This window comes from Oryx dammah, unplaced genomic scaffold (genome assembly GCF_014754425.2).
Source record: "Oryx dammah isolate SB20612 unplaced genomic scaffold, SCBI_Odam_1.1 HiC_scaffold_3, whole genome shotgun sequence".
Classification (NCBI taxonomy): Eukaryota; Metazoa; Chordata; class Mammalia; order Artiodactyla; family Bovidae; genus Oryx; species Oryx dammah.
In genome coordinates, this window is record NW_024070187.1 from 12206959 (window position 1) to 12226325 (window position 19367).

At 37.6% G+C, this 19367-nt stretch overlaps 1 protein-coding gene across 11 annotated transcripts in view; it reads right to left on the bottom strand.

The window, feature by feature from the left end:
• The window catches only part of ANK2 (ankyrin 2), a 251354-nt gene extending 239071 nt beyond the window's left edge, over window positions 1–12283 (bottom strand). For 6 of the 11 annotated variants that reach the window (XM_040237440.1, XM_040237436.1, XM_040237438.1 and 3 more), the window contains exon 1: window positions 11889–12275. In XM_040237440.1, coding sequence (XP_040093374.1) covers window positions 11889–12023 — 135 coding nt within the window. In that variant the 5' untranslated portion in view covers window positions 12024–12275. Of the gene's footprint in view, window positions 1–11888 lie in introns of all 11 variants that reach the window. The other 5 variants (XM_040237434.1, XM_040237432.1, XM_040237433.1 and 2 more) reach the window with 3 other exon arrangements.
• Between the last annotated feature and the right edge of the window lie 7084 nt (window positions 12284–19367).

Sequence of the window (19367 nt, forward strand, 5' to 3'; positions counted from 1 at the left end):
TCCCCACAACATCTCTCTGGGTCATCCCCGCGTACCAGCCCCAAGCGTGCCATATCCTGCATCGGACATAGACTGGCAATTCGATTCTTACATGATATTATACATGTTTCAATGCCATTCTCCCAAATCATCTCACCCTCTCCCTTAAAAGTATAAACTTCTACTTCTAGATTTTTATTCCATTGCTTTTATGTCTTACAACCCTAAAATCAATGAAATACTTCCTTTCATTGTCTTCTAGGTTTAAAAAATTATTTTTGTTTCCATTTAACTTTTAATTATCTGAAATTTGTTTGGGTATAGAGTATAAGTAATAATCTTACTTGAAAATTCCCAAGGAGCAATTTTTTCAATTGTTGAAAATCATTGAACCCACTATTAATTTTCTTTAATGTTTCCTTTGTACAATTTGCTTTCTTCAAAAAGTCCAATACAATGAGCTTAGAACTATCTTTTCAAGGAGACTACAAATGTAGGGTTTTTAATGCATTTAAAATTAAGAAATCAATCACAAATACATATATAGACTGTTATAAATAAAACCTCGTGGCAGCCACAAACCAAAAATCTGTTATAGATACACACACAGAAGAGAAAAGAGAATCCAACATAGCACTAAAGATAACCATCAAATCACAAGAGAACAAAAGAAGAAGAAATGTGAAGAACTACCTTTTCCATCTAGTTCTACCACTTACCATGAGTTATACGACCTTGAGCAAAGTACTGAACTCAAATAAGCCTCAGTTTACTTGTTCATAAAATGTATATGGACTAATTTAGGAAATACAAGTAAAATCCCTAAGAAGAGTACACTGGGATAGCAGACACTCAGTAAAAGTATGTTTTAATACTTGATTAACAGAGCTATCATTAGGAGTAAATGAAAGTTGTATATATAAATGGTATGTAGACCACCATTACATAACCCAGCAAACAATAGGAGCTCAATAAATGAAAGATGCATTGACATTTCTACACCCTTTTATTTATTTTTTATTCTCCTGCTGTTTTCCACATCTAAGTCAACTGTCTGTTATAAGACTAGATCTAGTCCCATTGCCAAATCAAGCAGTTAGCAACACACCAGAAGGCATCCCAGGATCAGTAACTTGGCTGGCGATCGCATGGCTAGGGTCTGATGCATGGCTAGAACTGCATGGGTCACACTTTAAATGGAAATGGAAGTTGACCTGTCCATCTGGATTACTGTTTAATTCTTCAAAGAAATCACTAGTGAGTTTACACAAACCAACACCAAAGAAAAGACAGGCTCTTTAACCTGTATTTATATGTTCATGCTGTATCACAAAAGAAAGAAAGAGTGTGTACACAATGGAGTTCACTATTTACTTTCTTGGAAAAAAAACTGATTTAATACTTAATTTTACAGGTCTTTCAGAAATGCACATATACTTTTTAAAACTGGAAATAAACAGAATGAATACTGAACACCTCACATTAGTTAATTTATTTTACTAAGAAATTTTAATAAGGCCAGAAGAACTGTCAATCGTCCCTCACAGGCAACATGACTTTTTAGTCACAAGTGTGGAATTGAGCCAGGAAATTATACTCGACTTCAATTCCCAGGAAGGATCAAATCATTCAGAACAATCTTACTGTTCTAGCTCAACATGGAATGAAATTTTGACTTTTATAAAAAATTGGGGGCACATTTTCATAACAATGTCTTATGGTACCTCAGTGTCTAGGTTTCTGATGGAAGTTTATAAACCTAAGCAATGAAAGGACTCTATATAGGTATACAGCGATGATTACTTTTCAGAAGTAGAGTTTAAATTTAAGAGTTGTGGCTTAAAGTTTCATTGCAATACAATGTAAACACCTTTACTTTTAAGATAATGCATGGGACCATAGGAAGCCCCATTCACTGGCAGAGTAGTAGCCTTAGTTCCCAAGTCCTATGTGGTCCTGGTGTCTTTGTCAGGAAATGGAATTTGGCAATTGTTAAATTAACCTGAAATAGAAGAAACTTAATATAATGTGAAGGGTTTTTATACTCGTATGCCCTTATGTGCAGTTGTTACATTTTCAGCCCCATCTCTTCAGTAAAGTCAACCACTTAGAACATAAAGCAGTGGTTATCATACACTAATGCACTTAAGGGTTACTTAGAGATCATGCTTAATCCTGTTAAATAAATATTCTTGGCTCCCACCTCAGAGATTCTAATTCTGAAGGTCTGGAGTGGAGCTGAGCAACCTACATCAGTTTAAAACACTGCAGGTGATTCTTCTGATGGGAGCAGTTCAAGGAACACACTTTGAGAGGTGATGACATAAGGGATTAACTAGACCTCTCATTCTATGTATTTATTACACAACCCAAATACACTTTATCCTTTATGTCATCCGCAATCATTTAGGCAGTCAGAATGTATGAGTAAGAATGCATAAGAAGCTGAATGATAAGCCATTTCTAAAGAAATAATTATATACTTCAGATATATGGACAATTTTATGAAACATACACCTTACTAACAGAACAGTTAAAAGGGTTTCACTTCTGAAAAATGAGCTTTTTCTTTTGTAAATCTAAAGAAAAATTTATATGTGACAACCAGTGGTTTTCAAAAAGAAAAAGAACCACAAATTTTCCTATTTACTTCTGTTTTACTAGATATCTCAGTATTGACACATGCTTTCTAACTTATTTCCCTCAGAAGGCTGACAGTCTAGAAAGATACGATTCTAAAGTAGCAAATCTCAAGAGACTTCAACTCTAGTTTTAATGCATTATTTCTGCCTGACGTGATCCTTCCCATGATAAAGTAAGAATTCCTCACTAGACAAATGATTAGTCTTAGAGATTTAATTTTAACTACACGATATGTTTAGTTAATAGAGTTGTTATACTAGATATAGAAATTGCTATGGTATTAGGTAAAACATAAGATTATATTTCAAAGCCCCCTTTGAAACTCATTGATAACTGAGGTAGGTAAAGAGTAGAAAAATCCAAATTTTAAAATAAACAATATGTCAGCAACATTTATAATTAATCAAAAAACACTGTTTCAGCTCACAATCTCTATTCAACACCTGGCTTTCACATAGCTTTTAGATAGAATTAGTTAGCTCAAAGACACCATTGAAATGATTATGATTCTGACGATCATTGTAACATTTTACCTCATATAAGCAAATATTTAGGGAAGTTTTACTATAATCACATAAGCTCAAATAAATATGACATGAATGTAAGGTTTGAAAAGTCCAACTATTAAAATTTTGGCAATAAAAATGTAATATTATATGCCCCAAATTTCCAAGAGAAACCTTTAAATGAAAATGAAGAAACCAGAAAGCCAGTAGCTATTTCTTGTGGCGAATAAATTTTAAGTTTCACCCATTAAAAGGGCATTCAATCCAAAACAGCAACTGAAAGTGGGTAAGAAACAGCAGATGCCTGTGTGGGAAGAAGACAGAACACGGTTGAAAAGACAGCTCTCTCTCAACAGAGTCTTCTCAGCTCCACTATACATGTGACCTTGGAAAGGCCACTGTATATCCCGTAGACCCAATCTTATAAATATAGCAGAGAAAAGATTTAAAAATTATTACATCGTTCACATTTGGTTTGGATGAACATCACTGTAAGAAAAATATAGCAGAAATAGTATACATATTGATTTTTTATATTATGAAAATGATTCCTCTTATCACAGTGTAATCTTACACTGAGGGCATCTATTCCATTTTTGAATAATTTTGTATGGAGAACGCATAATATTTCAAGAAATTATTATAGTAAATATGTTTTATACAATTACTATTTCACAGCAGTAATGTGTGTGCACTTGTAGTAGAGTACTTTTTATTTTGAGCAGAAGGTTATAATTAAAACTTCTTAGTTTCAATTCTTAGTGTTTCCATGTTCTTAAAATATTTAGAAATGCTTTTTGTATCTTTATCACTTTTCCAATCTTCACAGCCTCTGGTTTCATCTAGGGGCTTGTGGGTCACCTGTAGCTACAAAATGCCCACAACTAGATTTGCTACCTTGGGTGACTTCTTAGCTATTAATTAATTCATATTTTCCAAAAACATTTATAGAGCATCTGTTAGGTGCTAGGTGCTTGTTAGGCACTGAGAACAGAGTAAAGCTTCTGATATGCAAACCACAATCCAACTGCTGCTGCTGCTGCTGCTGCTGCTAAGTCGCTTCAGTCATGTCCGACTCTGTGCGACCCCATAGACGGCAGCCCACCAGGCTCCCCCGTCCCTGGGATTCTCCAGGCAACGACACTGGAGTGGGCTGCCATTTCCTTCTCCAATTCATGAAAGTGAAAAGTCAAAGTGAAGTTGCTCAGTCGTGTCCAACTCTTAGCGACCCCATGGACTGCAGCCCACCAGGCTCCTCCGTCCATTGGATTTTCCAGGCAACAGTTACTGGAGTGGGGTGCCATTGCCTTCTCCACAATCCAACTGGTTCTCCTAAAACAGCCTTTGTCAGGGCTCTTTCAGTAGAACAGAAGCCAAATTCTGAAGCTTGGCTTATGAAGCTCTTGATAGCCTGATGTCATGAATACTAACCACATTTCACAAATTCCACATATGTCCAATAAAAATGAGGTGTCACTTCCAGGGCCACTCATACACTGCTTCTCTATCATTCTAATATGACAACTGACTCCAAGACGGAGTTTGTGATCTGCTCGTTATGCTTCAACATTTGACTCTTCTGTAACCCTCTGAGACTCGGTTGTCATTCCAAGGTATTCCACACACCCTGTGCCATCTCACCGCACTGTAACACAGGACTGGGGCTCCTGCTTTGTCCATCCTTGGATCACACTCCTTCAAGTAAAGCCTGCAAGTCTTATTCATCCTGGCAGGCCCAGGGCCTGGCGCTTAATAGATGTTCAAAAAATGCTTAGGAAATGTCCCTTCTTCCCAACAGGAACCAAGATTGTACTCTGCTCCCAAGATCTGCTGCAGGTTGGCATATCTATCTAATGTGTACAATGGAGTACTACCCAGTCATAAAAATGAATGAAAACTTGCCATTTGTAACCACATGGACGGACTGAAAGGGTAATATGCTAAGTGAAATGAGAAAGACGAGTAATGCATGACATCACTTCTATGTGGGATCTAAAAAATACAACCAACTAGTGAATATGAGAAAAAAGAAATAGACGTAGAGAACAAACTGGTCAACACCAGTTGTGGAGGGTGGGGAGGCAAGTTAGGGCTAGGGGTTTAAGAGGTATAAACTATATATAAAATAAATAAACTGCAAGGATATATTGTATAGTTTAGAGAATACAGCCAGTATCTTGGAATACTTATACGTGGAGTTTAACCTTTAAAAATTGTGAATCACTACACTGTACACCTGAAACTTATATAATATTATATACCAACTCTACTGCAGTGGCACCCCACTCCAGTACTCTTGCCTGGAAAATCCCATGGACAGAGGAGCCTGGTAGGCTGCAGTCCATGGGCTCGCTAAGAGTCAGGCACGACTGAGCGACTTCACTTTGACTTTTCACTTGGAGAAGGAAATGGCAACCCACTCCAGTGTTCTTGCCTGGAGAATCCCAGGGACGGGAGAGCCTAGCGGGCTGCTGTCTGTGGGGTCGCACAGAGTCGGACACAACTGAAGCGACTTAGCAGCAGCAGCAGACCGCAATAAAAACATGAAAAAATAAAAAGATCTACTACAGACTACAACATATCCATTAACAGACTGGATAATCGGAATATTTAACAACTGGTACAGTTCACACATCAAACAATCACAGTGGATGCTGGCCGTAACACTGTAGCAAAGTGGTCCTGAAGGCCCCTAGTTGGTCCACACAGTAATCCTTTGTTTGCTCATGTTAGGGTTGGACGTACGCTGAAGAGTCCTGGGGGTGGGCTCCAGGTAGGCATCATAGAAGGAACAGCTTGGTGAGCTCACAGAAGCAGCTATTTAGTTAGTCTGCATGAAAACGCTTCAAACTGGAAACCACTGGTGCAGCTGCTCTGCCCCATACGGGCTGAATCTCAACCCTGTCTGTGGTCCTCCCCCAAACACTGTGGGCTGTGCTGTTCCTCTCCTTCCTTGGCATCTTGTAGGTACTCATTTCACCACCCACAGTGCCACCTACTCTCCTACTGAGGGTTCACTGATTCCATGTGAATAAGCCCTGCTTCATAAAACTAGATTGAAAATTCCTAGAGGACAGAAGCCGTATCTTTCTTCTTTCAATATTTACCTTTAATAAATCATCCAAAAGTTACATAACCATGCCCTGTATCATTTTATACTTTTAAAAATGTGTTACCAGAAAGATTTGCATTATACTTGCAGATCTTTTTAGGGTTAATAACAAAACTATATGAAGGACCTTTCTCATAGCAGTTATAAAAAGACTTCAGAAGGTAACGTTCACAATATCAAAGTCTCTTATTTCTGTCTTCTTAGAACTGAAACTGGAAAAGTTTAACCCTCCTGACATTCTGTGTACTTCATGGATAAGGAATTATCTCTTTCTCTCACCTACACACCACATTCATTCACACCCTTACACATGCCACTCTACCTTAGTAAACAGCACCATCTGGTACCCAGTTGCTTAAACCAAGAGCTCCTCGTCTTTCTTTTATATGCCGATACAACCTTTGATAAAAACAAAACATACTCCGAGAAATTGATAACTTCGCACTACCACTCGATAACATCCTAATTTAATCCTATGTCATCATTTGCCTGGCAGGCTATAGTCCATGGGCTTGCAGAAGAGTTGGGCATGACTTAGCAACTAAACAACACTGTTCACCTCAGGGGTTTCTGGGCAGCTCAAATCAGCTCCCCTTCTTCCTCCCTTGATAGAATGTACAACCCATTCTCCACCAGGCAAAGACAGACAAAGAGAGAGGCAGAGACAGAGACATAGGGAGGGAGTAAGAGCGGGAGGAGGGACACCGAGATCTTTTGAAGCAAAAAAGAGGTTCTACTATTTCCCTAAAACCTTTCAGAGATTTGCCACTGTACTTTGAATGAAATCCAAAGTCCTTTACCAAGACCCACTACAATTAGAAAGAAAGCTAAACGTCTGCCAAGGTAGGCTTGGGTCGGCCTCTCAGACCTTGTTGCCAGCCCCTCTGTTCACAATGCTGCAGCCACACTGTCTTTCTGCCCCTTAAATTAACCCAACACACTCCTACCTCAGCTGGGCATGTTCCCCAAACCTCCCTAGGCATGGTTAAAGTCTGTCTCCCCTTACTCTGTCTCATCAACATATCGCCAGCATTCAGATCAATACCTAGCTCAACGAATATTTTCTGACTGACTTACTACCTTTTGATTTAGCACAGAAGAAAAGTACTGAATCGTTTTCACAATAACACCAGCGTTCATTGATCATGGACTAAAGTCACAGAAAATTCATACAGTAAAAAAAACCTGAAATAAAGAAGATAAAATTCTTTGCTATAACTGGGGAAATAAATAAATGAAAGAAGAAAATAAAAATCTCTGAGAAAAAACCTAATAAAACAAGGATATCATAATTCAAAAATCAGGATGGATTAGATTATAAATTACTTAGATTATAAGTAACATTTGCAATGAAGCATCATGTTTATGGTTTTGCTCTTGGGACAAGGCAAATTAATCTGAAATAGTAAAGAAACTACAATGAAAAGTACATGATCTTAATGCAAGAAAAATATACAGAACACACAGACCAAAATGCAAATCTATAAATTACGCCATGACAAAAACACAAGCCAAGAACAAGAAATAAAGACACATTCCTGATGTTGCTCTAGACTGCACTTTACCAAAGCATGGGAAGCTGTCTCTCTGGAAGCCGGCTCAGCCCCTGCATGGCTTTGCAAACTTATGTCCCTGATAGAGCTCCCCTAAGGATCCAGGACAAATTCTGTAAGGTATCTCTTAGAACTTCTTCTTTAATAAGTGAACCTAGAATAAACATACCAGTCATCTGGGTAAATGAAAAGGAAAAAGTATCTGAGAATGATCCCATTTTCCCTTCTGTGATCAACAGAAACATTTAGAACTATTACCAGAACTTACTCTGAGTAAGAATTTGAATTTTGTTCTTGACTCTCTCCTGCCCCACATGCTTCCTCTTTCTGGAACTGTCAAGCTGACTGTGATAATAGCAGATTGTGGAGTCTTTAAGGACTGATGTAAGAGACAACCACATTTCAGAGGAAAACCCTAACATATGCTTAGGAGTCTTACCTCTCCGGACATTTTTTTCTCAGTGGCTCTTTTTTTTCTCATTTTTTTCTCAAGGTCTCCGAGGGTAGAGTTCTCTGGCACCCTTAAAGTTTGCATTAAGGGAGGGGTAGGCTTGGGAATACTCACAATAGAGGGGTTGGAGTCCAGTGTAGTTGGGGGTAGGAGTCTGCCCAGAAGGTCTGCCTACTCTTTTTCTCCATGCAAATACCTCCTTGCTACTAGAGTCCTCACTGCATTAGCAAAATGAAAAGAGACACTGTAACTAGTTTGAAATACATTTCCAGATTGCATTCCAAATATTTAGAAAAAGTTTACAGCATACCCAGGAATGTCTACCAGCCTCAAAGCATTCTTCTGAGACTGAATATCACTATATTCTTTGTTTATAAATAGAATATTTTATTATTTTTTAAAGGATAGTATTACAAAATGCAAAAAGTAACTAAAATTAATATTTTAGTGGCTGAAAAAACCAGCAATCAAAAATTTAATTTAAAAATATAGTAATTGTTTTAATACAGCCAGCTATTTGTCTCCTGTCTACGACTGCTTTTTCTCTACAACCAAACACAGCAGAGAAGCAGCAACAGAGACCACAGGCCCACAATGCCTATAAAATCCACTCTCTGGCCCTTTACAGAAGGGGTTTGTTGAATTTGGCTCTGCAATTTAAGTATTAATTTGTACATAAGTTATAAAATAACCTATTTTTATCCAGCTGTAGAATTTTTAAATGCGGTGATGTATGAACTGTTCATCTTTTTTGCTATAATCTTTTAAAGTTGCTTTAAAGCTTAGGAAATTATTATATTACCACAATATTTAGTTTCATTTTCTACTTTTTTGGTATAATTTCTGGGCTTAACTATGTAACAAACTTGGAAATTATTCTGGTCTGATTTTTTTATCTTATAAAAAATGGACAACACAACACTGTAAAGCAATTTTCTTCCAATTAAAAAAGTTCTAAAAATGGGTAAGTCTCTAAGTGAAATTTCAAATATACACACACAAGAAGAAATTCTTTTTGCTTGCTTACTTCCAACACAATTGCTAGTAACATACTTATTCCTCATTGCTATACTTATCTATACAAACAAATGTCAGAATATTCAAAATTCTAAATAAAAACTTAAGGAAAAGAATGAAGTATTACTTTACATAAAGCCCAGCAATTTTAGAATCTTAAATTTATATTTTCCCCATGAGTTTAGTTCTGATTATGAATAAAGTTGGGAGATTTATTTATTGGGAAATTGTTGGTCCCCAAACACAACAAACTCTATTAAACACGTATAAGTTAATTTTCAGAAGAAAAAAAAGTGCTAAGGACCTCTGTTTCTGGTTTTCCCCTTAAAAAAAGAATATTATAAAAATATAAGATAATAAGACTTGAATCTCCTAACTGAATCATCAATTGTGATAAGCCTGAATGATACAAAAAGAGACTAATTAAGATATGTAGTTATTTAGATGGCCTAAGGAGTGAGTGACTTCAGTCTTACAGTACCCATTTAACAGTAAAGAAAGATGGTAGATATCTTAAATTTGGGGAACTTAAGCTAGACAGAACTACATATTTTGCTTGCTATTATTGGTATTAATTAATCTTTTTGCCCATGATTAAAGTGATAAAATCCTGAGCAGAATATCACTGCATAAGGTAGACAACAGGTGCATTTCACTTCTGCCATTTCTTTCCATATCAGAGCAATCATTATATGCTCCTGCCTGTAAAATCTTTGACAGAAGGGTTTATTTAACTATTAGTAGGCTATAAGTATATTATTTAATTCACAGAAATTAGATTGTAATTATTTTTAAAAAAATCAACTCAAAAGTTTTTTAGGGCTAATATCTATATTAAAAAGAGATATGAGGATTTTTAACAAGGGAATGAGGTCGCTATTGATTATTTCTTCTTAAAAAGCTTTTTTAAATCACACTAACTCTTCTTGCTCTTCTTAACTCACTAACTCCAACACTTGCTCTTCTTTACCTGAAAGAAACTATCAGTGCATCAGAATACTGTCTCTTCTCTACATTTTAAAAATAGGCTTTTATATTGGACTTTTAAAGTACTTTTAATTTACTTTCATGCTTTACATTTTCCTTATTGGTTTTTAAGAGGTAAAAACACGGAATAGAGTTGTGTAACTTAAAAATATTGAAGGAAGTATTAGTTAATATTTTAAAGAATGGCCTAAATGATAAATTAAGGGGAAAAAATCCCTAGAAGCTATTTTTTGAACAAGGTAGTCACTGCTTAGAAAATATAAATATATAATGCAACTAAGCAAGCTTGTAGAGGCTACTGAACGGTTACTCGAAAGTTCACCCTTTCTAGCCCCTTCAGGCGATAACTGCACTCCAAGTGGCTACTCAAAAATTCTGAATGACACTCCCGGTGGGTGTGGGAAATTTAAACCTTAAACCATAACCTGCGACAGCCCCGGGTCGCAAACCCAAGCGATTTTAAAGGCAGTTTTAAATGCAGGCACCTTCCCTCCGCAGGGGAGCACCTCCCTCCCCACCTTTTTGCTTCATCTCTTGCCTGGGGTGGCGTCTTTCTAATCCCAGAAGCACCGTCTTCCTTTGCACTAAAGTGCTGACAGACCCTTTTCACTGGAGCTGCAAATGCTGGCCCTGCACGTTATTTTTATTGATAAATTCTTAGTTTCTCTTTCCGTTTCACTGTGGGCTGACAGAATTTCAGTGCTACAATATGATGAAATTATCCAGGTCAGAGTAAAAGCCAAAGAGAATAGGGAGTCTCCTCAAAGTCCTCACTCCTGGAAATATCAGGCAAACACTTCAAAGTATTAATACAAAGCATGCTTCTCTGATTCGGAAATCCTCCTTATCTTAGTTTCATGGTTTCACTCTGAAATAAATGCCTTGCAATGCAGGTCAAATTCCTGCATCTGACAGATCAAAGATACACTTTATCCTCCAGCAAAAATGAAAATCAAAATATTTCAGAAAGATTTCTGGCCCTCCCCCCCACCAAACGAATTCACAATAAGCCTTTGTAACCAGTTTAGGGAACCTACCACGACTGAATTATTAAAGCATGTAAGTCAACTTAAATAAGTGATGGCTCAACTTCTCTAAGACTCTGAACAAAATATTACTATCATAATCAGAACAGTATTTAAAGGGCTTTTCACTGAGGTCAATTAAATATTAGAAGAAAAAATGCCTTTATAGGCTGAAACTGAGATTTGAAGTTAGCATGAGCTTTTCAAAAATAATCTGTGATTCTAATGAAAAATCAACTATCAATATATCAACAGGCAAAATAAATTAACCAGTTGAACGTAAGTGAATCTGTGCAATACTGCTGCAAGTCACTCTGTAATAAAATATATATTCAGTTTTGCAAATTTTAAAGTAAAGAGATGGCATCCTCGTCTACTCCCAAATGTCAGTTCATCGCTAAAGTCAGATCGGAAGGTACAAACATGAACCTTGCAGGTCACGAAGAGGAAACAGCAGCAGGCCACAGAACCAGAGGCAGTCAGCTGGTTTGATCACATTGGTTTTATTCTGTCAGCTTCCTTCCAGGAAGTTCAGAGGTTTGACCAATGAGGGCCAGTGTTGATTCTTAGGCCACCATCCTCCTCTCCTCCGGTGGTCTGTAGCTTAGAACTTACCCGCGGCCCAAGTTCTTTGGTGTCCTCGCCGTCACAGCCATAGTAGTCTGGGGTTCTGTCCAATTCCTGCAAGTGTCCCTGTGCTCTTACGCTCTTATCCGCATGGCAAGACGGGCAGAGAGCTGCGTTCCCCATCTCAGTTCTAGTCTTCCTGCTGTCAGTAGGCCCGTCCTTGCTCTCTATGCTCTGTCCAGGGCTCCCAGGGGGACACTAACGTGGACGATTCATCCAGGCGATCCTTGGCTCCTCTGCTCAATTCCCCTACACGCCCCTCACCAGTTCTCCCCATCTGCTGGCTGGCTTGCTGGTGTCAGAGAGAACTCAAAACCCCAGCAACTGCAGGCTGCCTTCAGTGACCATTTCCAATTCAGGCGCTGCCAGTCTATTTTTACACCTACCAGGCCAGCTATGCATGTCAATGGAGTGAGGGGGGGCGAGGCCAAGGCGGGGCAGGGGAGGGGGCGGTGTTGTTTTGTTTTTCACCATGCGAGCAGCCTGCTTTACACATGGACTTAAGTTCCTGCTGTGTAAAATGTCTCTACATAGAATTCCTGCATTACTCAATGAATGCCTTTGATATTTCCCCCTCAGTCTTTCTACTCACACAGAATACCAAACAAAGCTGCTAACCTCACTTCGCCAACATAACAGGTAAAAATTACTTTTGTAATTGCATAAACCAAGAAGCAGCCCCTTGGCTTAAATAGACTTTTTTTCATAATGATTTACAGGAGACAATTAACCATCCTTGCACCATTTAAAGTCCACTGGAAAAACATCAGTCAAAATGGCTCATTTTACACCAATATGGATGTTTGAAATATTATAAGTTATCCACAGTTTTTCATTATCTGCCAGCATTTCAGGAAGAACAAACATTTTGCTTTGTTTATAATTCATTTTGGGTTTCCCTGGCGGTTCAGAAAGTAAAGAATCTGCCTGCAATGCAGGAGACCACGGTTGGATCCTTGGGTCGGGAAGATCCCCTGGAGAAGGGAACGGCAACCCACTCCTGTATTCTTGCCTGGAGAATTCCATGGACAGAGGAGCATGGCGGGCTGCAGTCCATGGGGTCGCAGAGTCAGACTGAGTAAATAACACTTTTTACATAATTTGTTTTAATTTGTACTATTTTGAAAATGTTTCACTCAGCTTTATAATAGATATTCAAGAATAGTTTTCAACACAATACATACTATTTTTGAAACCATATTACAGATTTTGAAAGAAATTGTTCTCCACTGAGATGAGCACAGCAAATACACCATAGGTTTTTAAAGCCAATTATGATTTTTAAAAAAATCAAGACTTTGTTATAGACTATTATGGGTTGATGGAGAAGGAAATGGCAAACCACTCCACTATTCTTGCTGGAGAGTCCCATGGACAGAAGAGCCTGGCAGGCTACAGTCCATGGGGTGGCAAAGAGTCGGACACGACTGAGCGACTAACACATATTATGGGTTGAACTTTATTCCCCCCATAGAATTTCCTCTAAAATTTATATATTTAGTTATTTTAGTAGTTCCGTCCTTCCTCAATTGTTATTTGTTTTGTGTATGCATATTTTCTCTTCCAAATAGGTTTTTTAACTCTTCACTTGTAGGGTCCAGTTTTGATTTTTGTATCATCCATCCATATGTTACCTATTAAATAGTAAATGTGTAAATGTTTTCAACTGAATTGAAAATAATCATTTGGGGAAAACAGGAAGTGGAAGATACTTATGAATTAAACACATTAGACTTGATAACTAGAGCTCACCTTTCAATTTGTCATTAAAAAAAAAAAACTAAACATGCTTTGTCATTTTTTTCCATTAAAAATGGCATTCCTGAAATAGTCTATTACTGTATATTGCTGTCCAAAACTCTATGAACTTGACTCTGAGAATGACACTTCTGGATTGTTGACTTTTGTAAGAGCCTCACGCTGCTTTTCTTTTACCAATCCTGGTTTTGGGGTTTTTTTTAACCTTTGATTTCTTTCTTTTTTCTTTCAATTGGAGGATAACTGCTTTACAATGCTGTCTTAGTTTCTGTTGTGCAACGATGTGAAGCAGCTATTTGCTTGTGTCGCACGCATGTCCAGTTGTATCAGCCTATTTGCAACCCCAGGGGCTGTAGCCCGCCAGGCTCCTCTGTCCGTGGGATTCTCCAGGCAAAAATACTGGAGTGGGTGGCCATTTCCTCCTCCAAGGGATCTTCCCAACCCAGGGATCAAATCAGCTTTAACTATACATATATATGGGCTTCCCTGGTAGCTCAGCTGGTAAAGAATCCACCTGCAATGCAGGAGACCCTGCTCTGATACCTGGGTTGGGAAAATCCCCTGGAGGAGGGCATGGCAACCCACTCCAGTATTCTTGCCTAGAGAATCCCCATGAACAGAGGAGCCTGACAGACTGTGGTCCCTGGGGTCGCAACGAGTAGACACGACTGAGTGACTAAGCACAGCACAGTATATATATATATGTACACACACTTTTTTTTTTAATTGACTGAACCAAAGGTATTAGGACAACAATGGAGGGGTGGACATGATTTCTTCATTCACATTAAAGAGGAACATAATGTAAACACTTTAAAAGTTAAAGGTTTGGATGAAGGTATTAAAAAAGATGGAGTTTCAGTATCAGTTACACGATTGGATTGGTAACTGAGATTTATCAAGGAAAAGCCTTCCATGTTGCCTGAATTATCCTTAAATAAACTATTTGCATAGTATGGTAGTTTTTCATCAAATGTTCCATGTACTTGAACCATGTTCTGCAGGAATAAGGTAAGCTATGATGTTTAATGATGTGGTTCCAAATTCTATCAAAAGAATATGTTTGAAATTTCCCTGTCTTTTCCAGAAGGCACTTAAAAGCCTTACAATGCAGTACAAACTCTTACAATGGCTGCTTCTTCCTGAATATAGATGAACTATTTTATTCAAAATATAAACCAAGGTTTCACTAGCCATTTAGCCCCACCTTTAGAATCAATTAGTTGACTTTTTTAAACAAGAAATGTAATAGTCAATTCTTTATATAGAATTATGCAACTTAATAACTGGAAGCAAATCCTTAAAATTCTCTCTAGCCTCCTTGAGCCTTCACTGAGCTCAGATCTGAAAATCAGTACTAAACCATGTTGAAAAGAGGAAAAAATTAACTACTCCAGATTGGAAAATATGTTCTTCGGTGCTTGATAAAATACTTTTACAGTGCTTTACCAGCATAAAGTCTTTCCTGGCATGTGTCTGCCATGTTAATACATTACCCATTCTACCACCACTGAGCCTTAGATTTTGTTTCTCTTTCAGCCAAGCATGCCTTGCCATTCCTCTGCCAGCACAATTTCATTGTCTTTTGCAAAACTCTTAAAATTCACTTCCTTCTGGAAGTCTTAATTACATCTATGTTAGTCTCTTTTTCTATTTGTTCTATCTTGAATAAAGTTGAGACTACCATTGGCTCTTGTCTTTTTATATAATATTCTTCATCTCTCTCACTGACCTTCTCAGAGGTAAAACCCACACAAGAGTATTAAATGTTTGTTAAGTAAATGAATAAAAGATAGCCACAGATAGGAGCACAATTTGTAACATCAATATTTAACTGGACTACACTGACCTAAACTTCTCCTTTCCTACATTAACAGTGATAGATTTAATCATTATAAACATTTTAAACACAACAAATCTTTAATTTTATTTCCAGATCTGCAATAAACATGCTTTTTAGTCTTTGAAAAAAAAAATTAACATTGTTTGGGTGAATCTTCCTAGAAAAGAATTTGTAGTGCTTTGTTAACAAAAGAAAAAAAATTCCAACAAAGAAGCTGTTAACAACTCTTAGAAGGTACTTTTTCTAAATGACTAGCAACCAATCTTCAACCCTTTTCTTACATTTTTATTCCAGGGACATCTTCTCATTCTTTTCCTAGAAGAGAAATGTCATGTTTGTTGACTATAATATCCGTGCTGCTATCATTTGAGCAGCCCAAAATATGTCCCATAGTGGTACCAAAATCCCATTGCCAAAGGTCAATGGCTAAACAAAAATGGGCAAGGGAAAAGTACACAAGACTGGTGCTCCTATAACTGCTGACATTTTCTATTTTCTGGCTTTTAGATTTAAAGTATTGGCTTGGAAGATACAATAGCTACTAAAACAGAACTTCCAACAAACAGCTTTCACATTACATTCCAAACTTTGCCAGTGGTCTGATGCTTTCAGTCTGATCAAAACAAAACGATGGGAAGGGTCCACAGAAAAAGGCATTACTTCAGAAGTTAAGACATTTCCAGTTTCACACCTAGTGCTTAAGTAAGAGTGACCGCCAGACAAGTCTGTGACGAAGCCTCGAGTGATATGACAACGTATATACCTAACGTGGTGTCATCTAGAAGGCAAGTGAGTGTATACTGTGCAGCACCCATGCCCCGACAGAATGCCCACAGAGTGCTAGGATCTCTGTGGGTACAACAAGGAGTATGTTTTCTGCTGGGCAGAACAATGTCACCACTGTTTCTCAAAATTGTTCCAAAGTCATTAGGGCAAATTACTCAGAAAGCAAATATCTGCATGTCTGGCCACACTTGGAGCAGGACACGAACTTGGTGTATGATGTAGAAAGTGAAATTAAAGACACCTGCGACGTGATATATTTGCAATACCTTCATAAATCCTCAGGCACTTGTACTGTTATTATTTCACCTATATTGTTATGTTTCAAATCCATCAAGAGAGAAGCGATTCATTCAGGACTGAGAACAAAGGCCATCTTTTCAGCTCTAACCTTCTGAAAGTAGCTCCCGCAGTCCCTGTGGGGGCAAATCTGAAAACCACCCCCTGTAGTTTTACATTTCACCTCCTAAGTAAGAAGCAATGATTACAGAATCATCAGAAAACTAACACCTTGGAGAAGAAATACCTGTCAAGGTTCTACAAGTTAACCTATAGAGTTAGATCACAGCTTCTGCAGAGGCATGAAAAGACCTCATAGCTAGGAGTAACTAATTCTAGATTTTGGTTTTACCACTAATATACCTGTGCAGATGTGTGTAACCTATATCAAATCAGGGCTTTCATTTTCTCTTTTCTAAAATAAGGGGTTTAGACTGACTGACTGCTAGATTCCTTCTAGCTCTGAAGCTCTTTACTTCTATGAAGTAAGTTAACACTTGAACATACATCTAACACAAGGTGATGAGTTAAGGTGAAATCTGTTTAGTTCATTAGCACTAAAAACAAACAAAAAGAATAAGAACTACTCAGCATCTTGCATCACGGGCCCCTGTGTTATGAGCTGACTATGATGCATAGCATTTCCCTGGGAGACTAATGAAGAAGAAAGGACCATAATGTGAGATATGGCCAACCAACTCTTTGTTGGGATCTAGGATGTAGACTCTTTTGCTTTTGCCCCACCCTTTCTGAATATTAGCCCCACTGAAAACTTTCAAACATTTTGGAAACTGCACACTACCACTATTCTATATTTCACAATTTGTAACAGAACTTTCACTTGGAATGGTCTCATTCACCAAAATGGGCGTGGTAGGATAGCTTTATAGGACTCTGTAGGACACGTGTTTGAAAATCAACTGCAAATGCTAGTAGGGGTTTCATTTTCCCTCAAATATTTTGATTCATTTGTTCTTAAAGGGCAAAGTGCTATCATATTGAAAATACTGAAAGAAAAATCTTTTGCCAAAAGTCTTAAAAGTGGCAAATCAGAAAGAAAATTTCACTCAGAATCATGGAAAATAATTTTTTCCCTCTCTTCCAAGTAGTAAGGGTTTTTCAGGAGTATCTATTAGATGAAAAATTCAAGGTAAAATCTCTCTTAATCTGAACTATCATGTACAAAGTGTACAGTTCTAACATGATATTTAGTTAACACTTTGATTGTATTTTGAAGGCTACTGTTAATATGTAAGATTTATTTTACTTCTGCTGAATTTAGAAATTTGCTTAGATTACAAACCATTTCTGTCTTTCTGCTTTTTTCCCCCCAATTCAAGACTAATTTTTATGGTCAAATGTATTTATCTAATTAGAGTAGTTTTTTGTTACTCCTATTGTGTGCAAAATTCTCCATGCCCAACCACACGAAACCAAGGACAGGTTCTTCTAACTTTGGAACCACTGACCTGTGGAAATAAAACTGGAACACTTTGTGCAAAAACTGAGGCAGCATGTTATTTTCTCCCTTGTCTGGATACATTCAATGTCATTTCTTTGACTAGAAGTTAAATATATAATGATTTTCACCAGTTGGAACTGTTACATAATTGATCGATCAGAAAACCCATTGCATAATTTATAGATCCATGCTAGATTCCCTGTAGTAATATGCGGCATAACTTTTCTAACTGAGGTCAGTGCAAAGGCGTTTTACTGTTTATGCTATACATAAATTAATCAAGAGGAATATTGCCAAGCTATTTATATGCCCACAAACATCAATTAACCAATTTAATTTTACATTCCTGCCAGTGATTATTTTCATTCCAGACTGCTGGCTCTTCACTTCTGGTACATAAAGGAGGACATTCTTTAATAAACAGTGCTAACAACTTGAGAAGTTTTCTAAAGGCTACTCCACACAATGCCCACTCAATAAATGTCTTTGACTAACATTAAAGAGACCATGAGGCAAGAACTGTAGGGTGTGCAAACTCGGTCCAAAGGGCCATTTGACCAGCTCTATCCCTGTCATATTAAACTGGATTTTGAAACACAACATGAATACAACACAATTTAGCCATTGTGCACTCCTACTTTTTCTGAAGAAAACTATGTGTGTACATAATACTCAGAAAGAGGTTAACAACTAAAGCAGGGGTTCCTGACAAGCATTGTTTACAGAGAGGACCAAGTGACAAAAATAAAAAAGCAGGTAGTGGCCTCTACTACAATCTGGCTTTAGTTTACCAACATTTCTTGTAAATTTCCACCTGTAAACTAGAAAGAAAGCTGACAAAGGGAATCCGAAAAGGATTCTGTTAAGGTGATTTAAAAATCAATGAATGGTGTGGAGAACAGCTGTGAATTAGTTAATGGGGAAAGTCTAGTGTTCAAAGGAACAACGTTCTCCAAGGCTGCGGAGAAACCTGACCAGCTCTGTTCTGTCCATTGTTTGCCACGGTTCTCTAGACCTACCTAGCAAAGAGGCCTCTGACCACCACAGTGATTAGACACAGGACTTGAACCTTAGGACAAGATAAACAGGAGAGCTATACTAGTAAGAATTGATAATCAATCTCTTCAAATAATGTTCTACTATTAAGCATATAGGAAATCCCACTAGGAAGCTCAAAAAATTAAAATTTACTTATCCTTCCGTACTTCTCAATTCTCACTTCACTCAGAATCTGGACAATGTTTTCCTTTGATGATTCACAGGCATTAAGTTACATGCATTTATAGTCTCAGTTTGTGCATTCACCCTGGAGGGTCCAGAGAAATAGCAACTTTTCATCAAC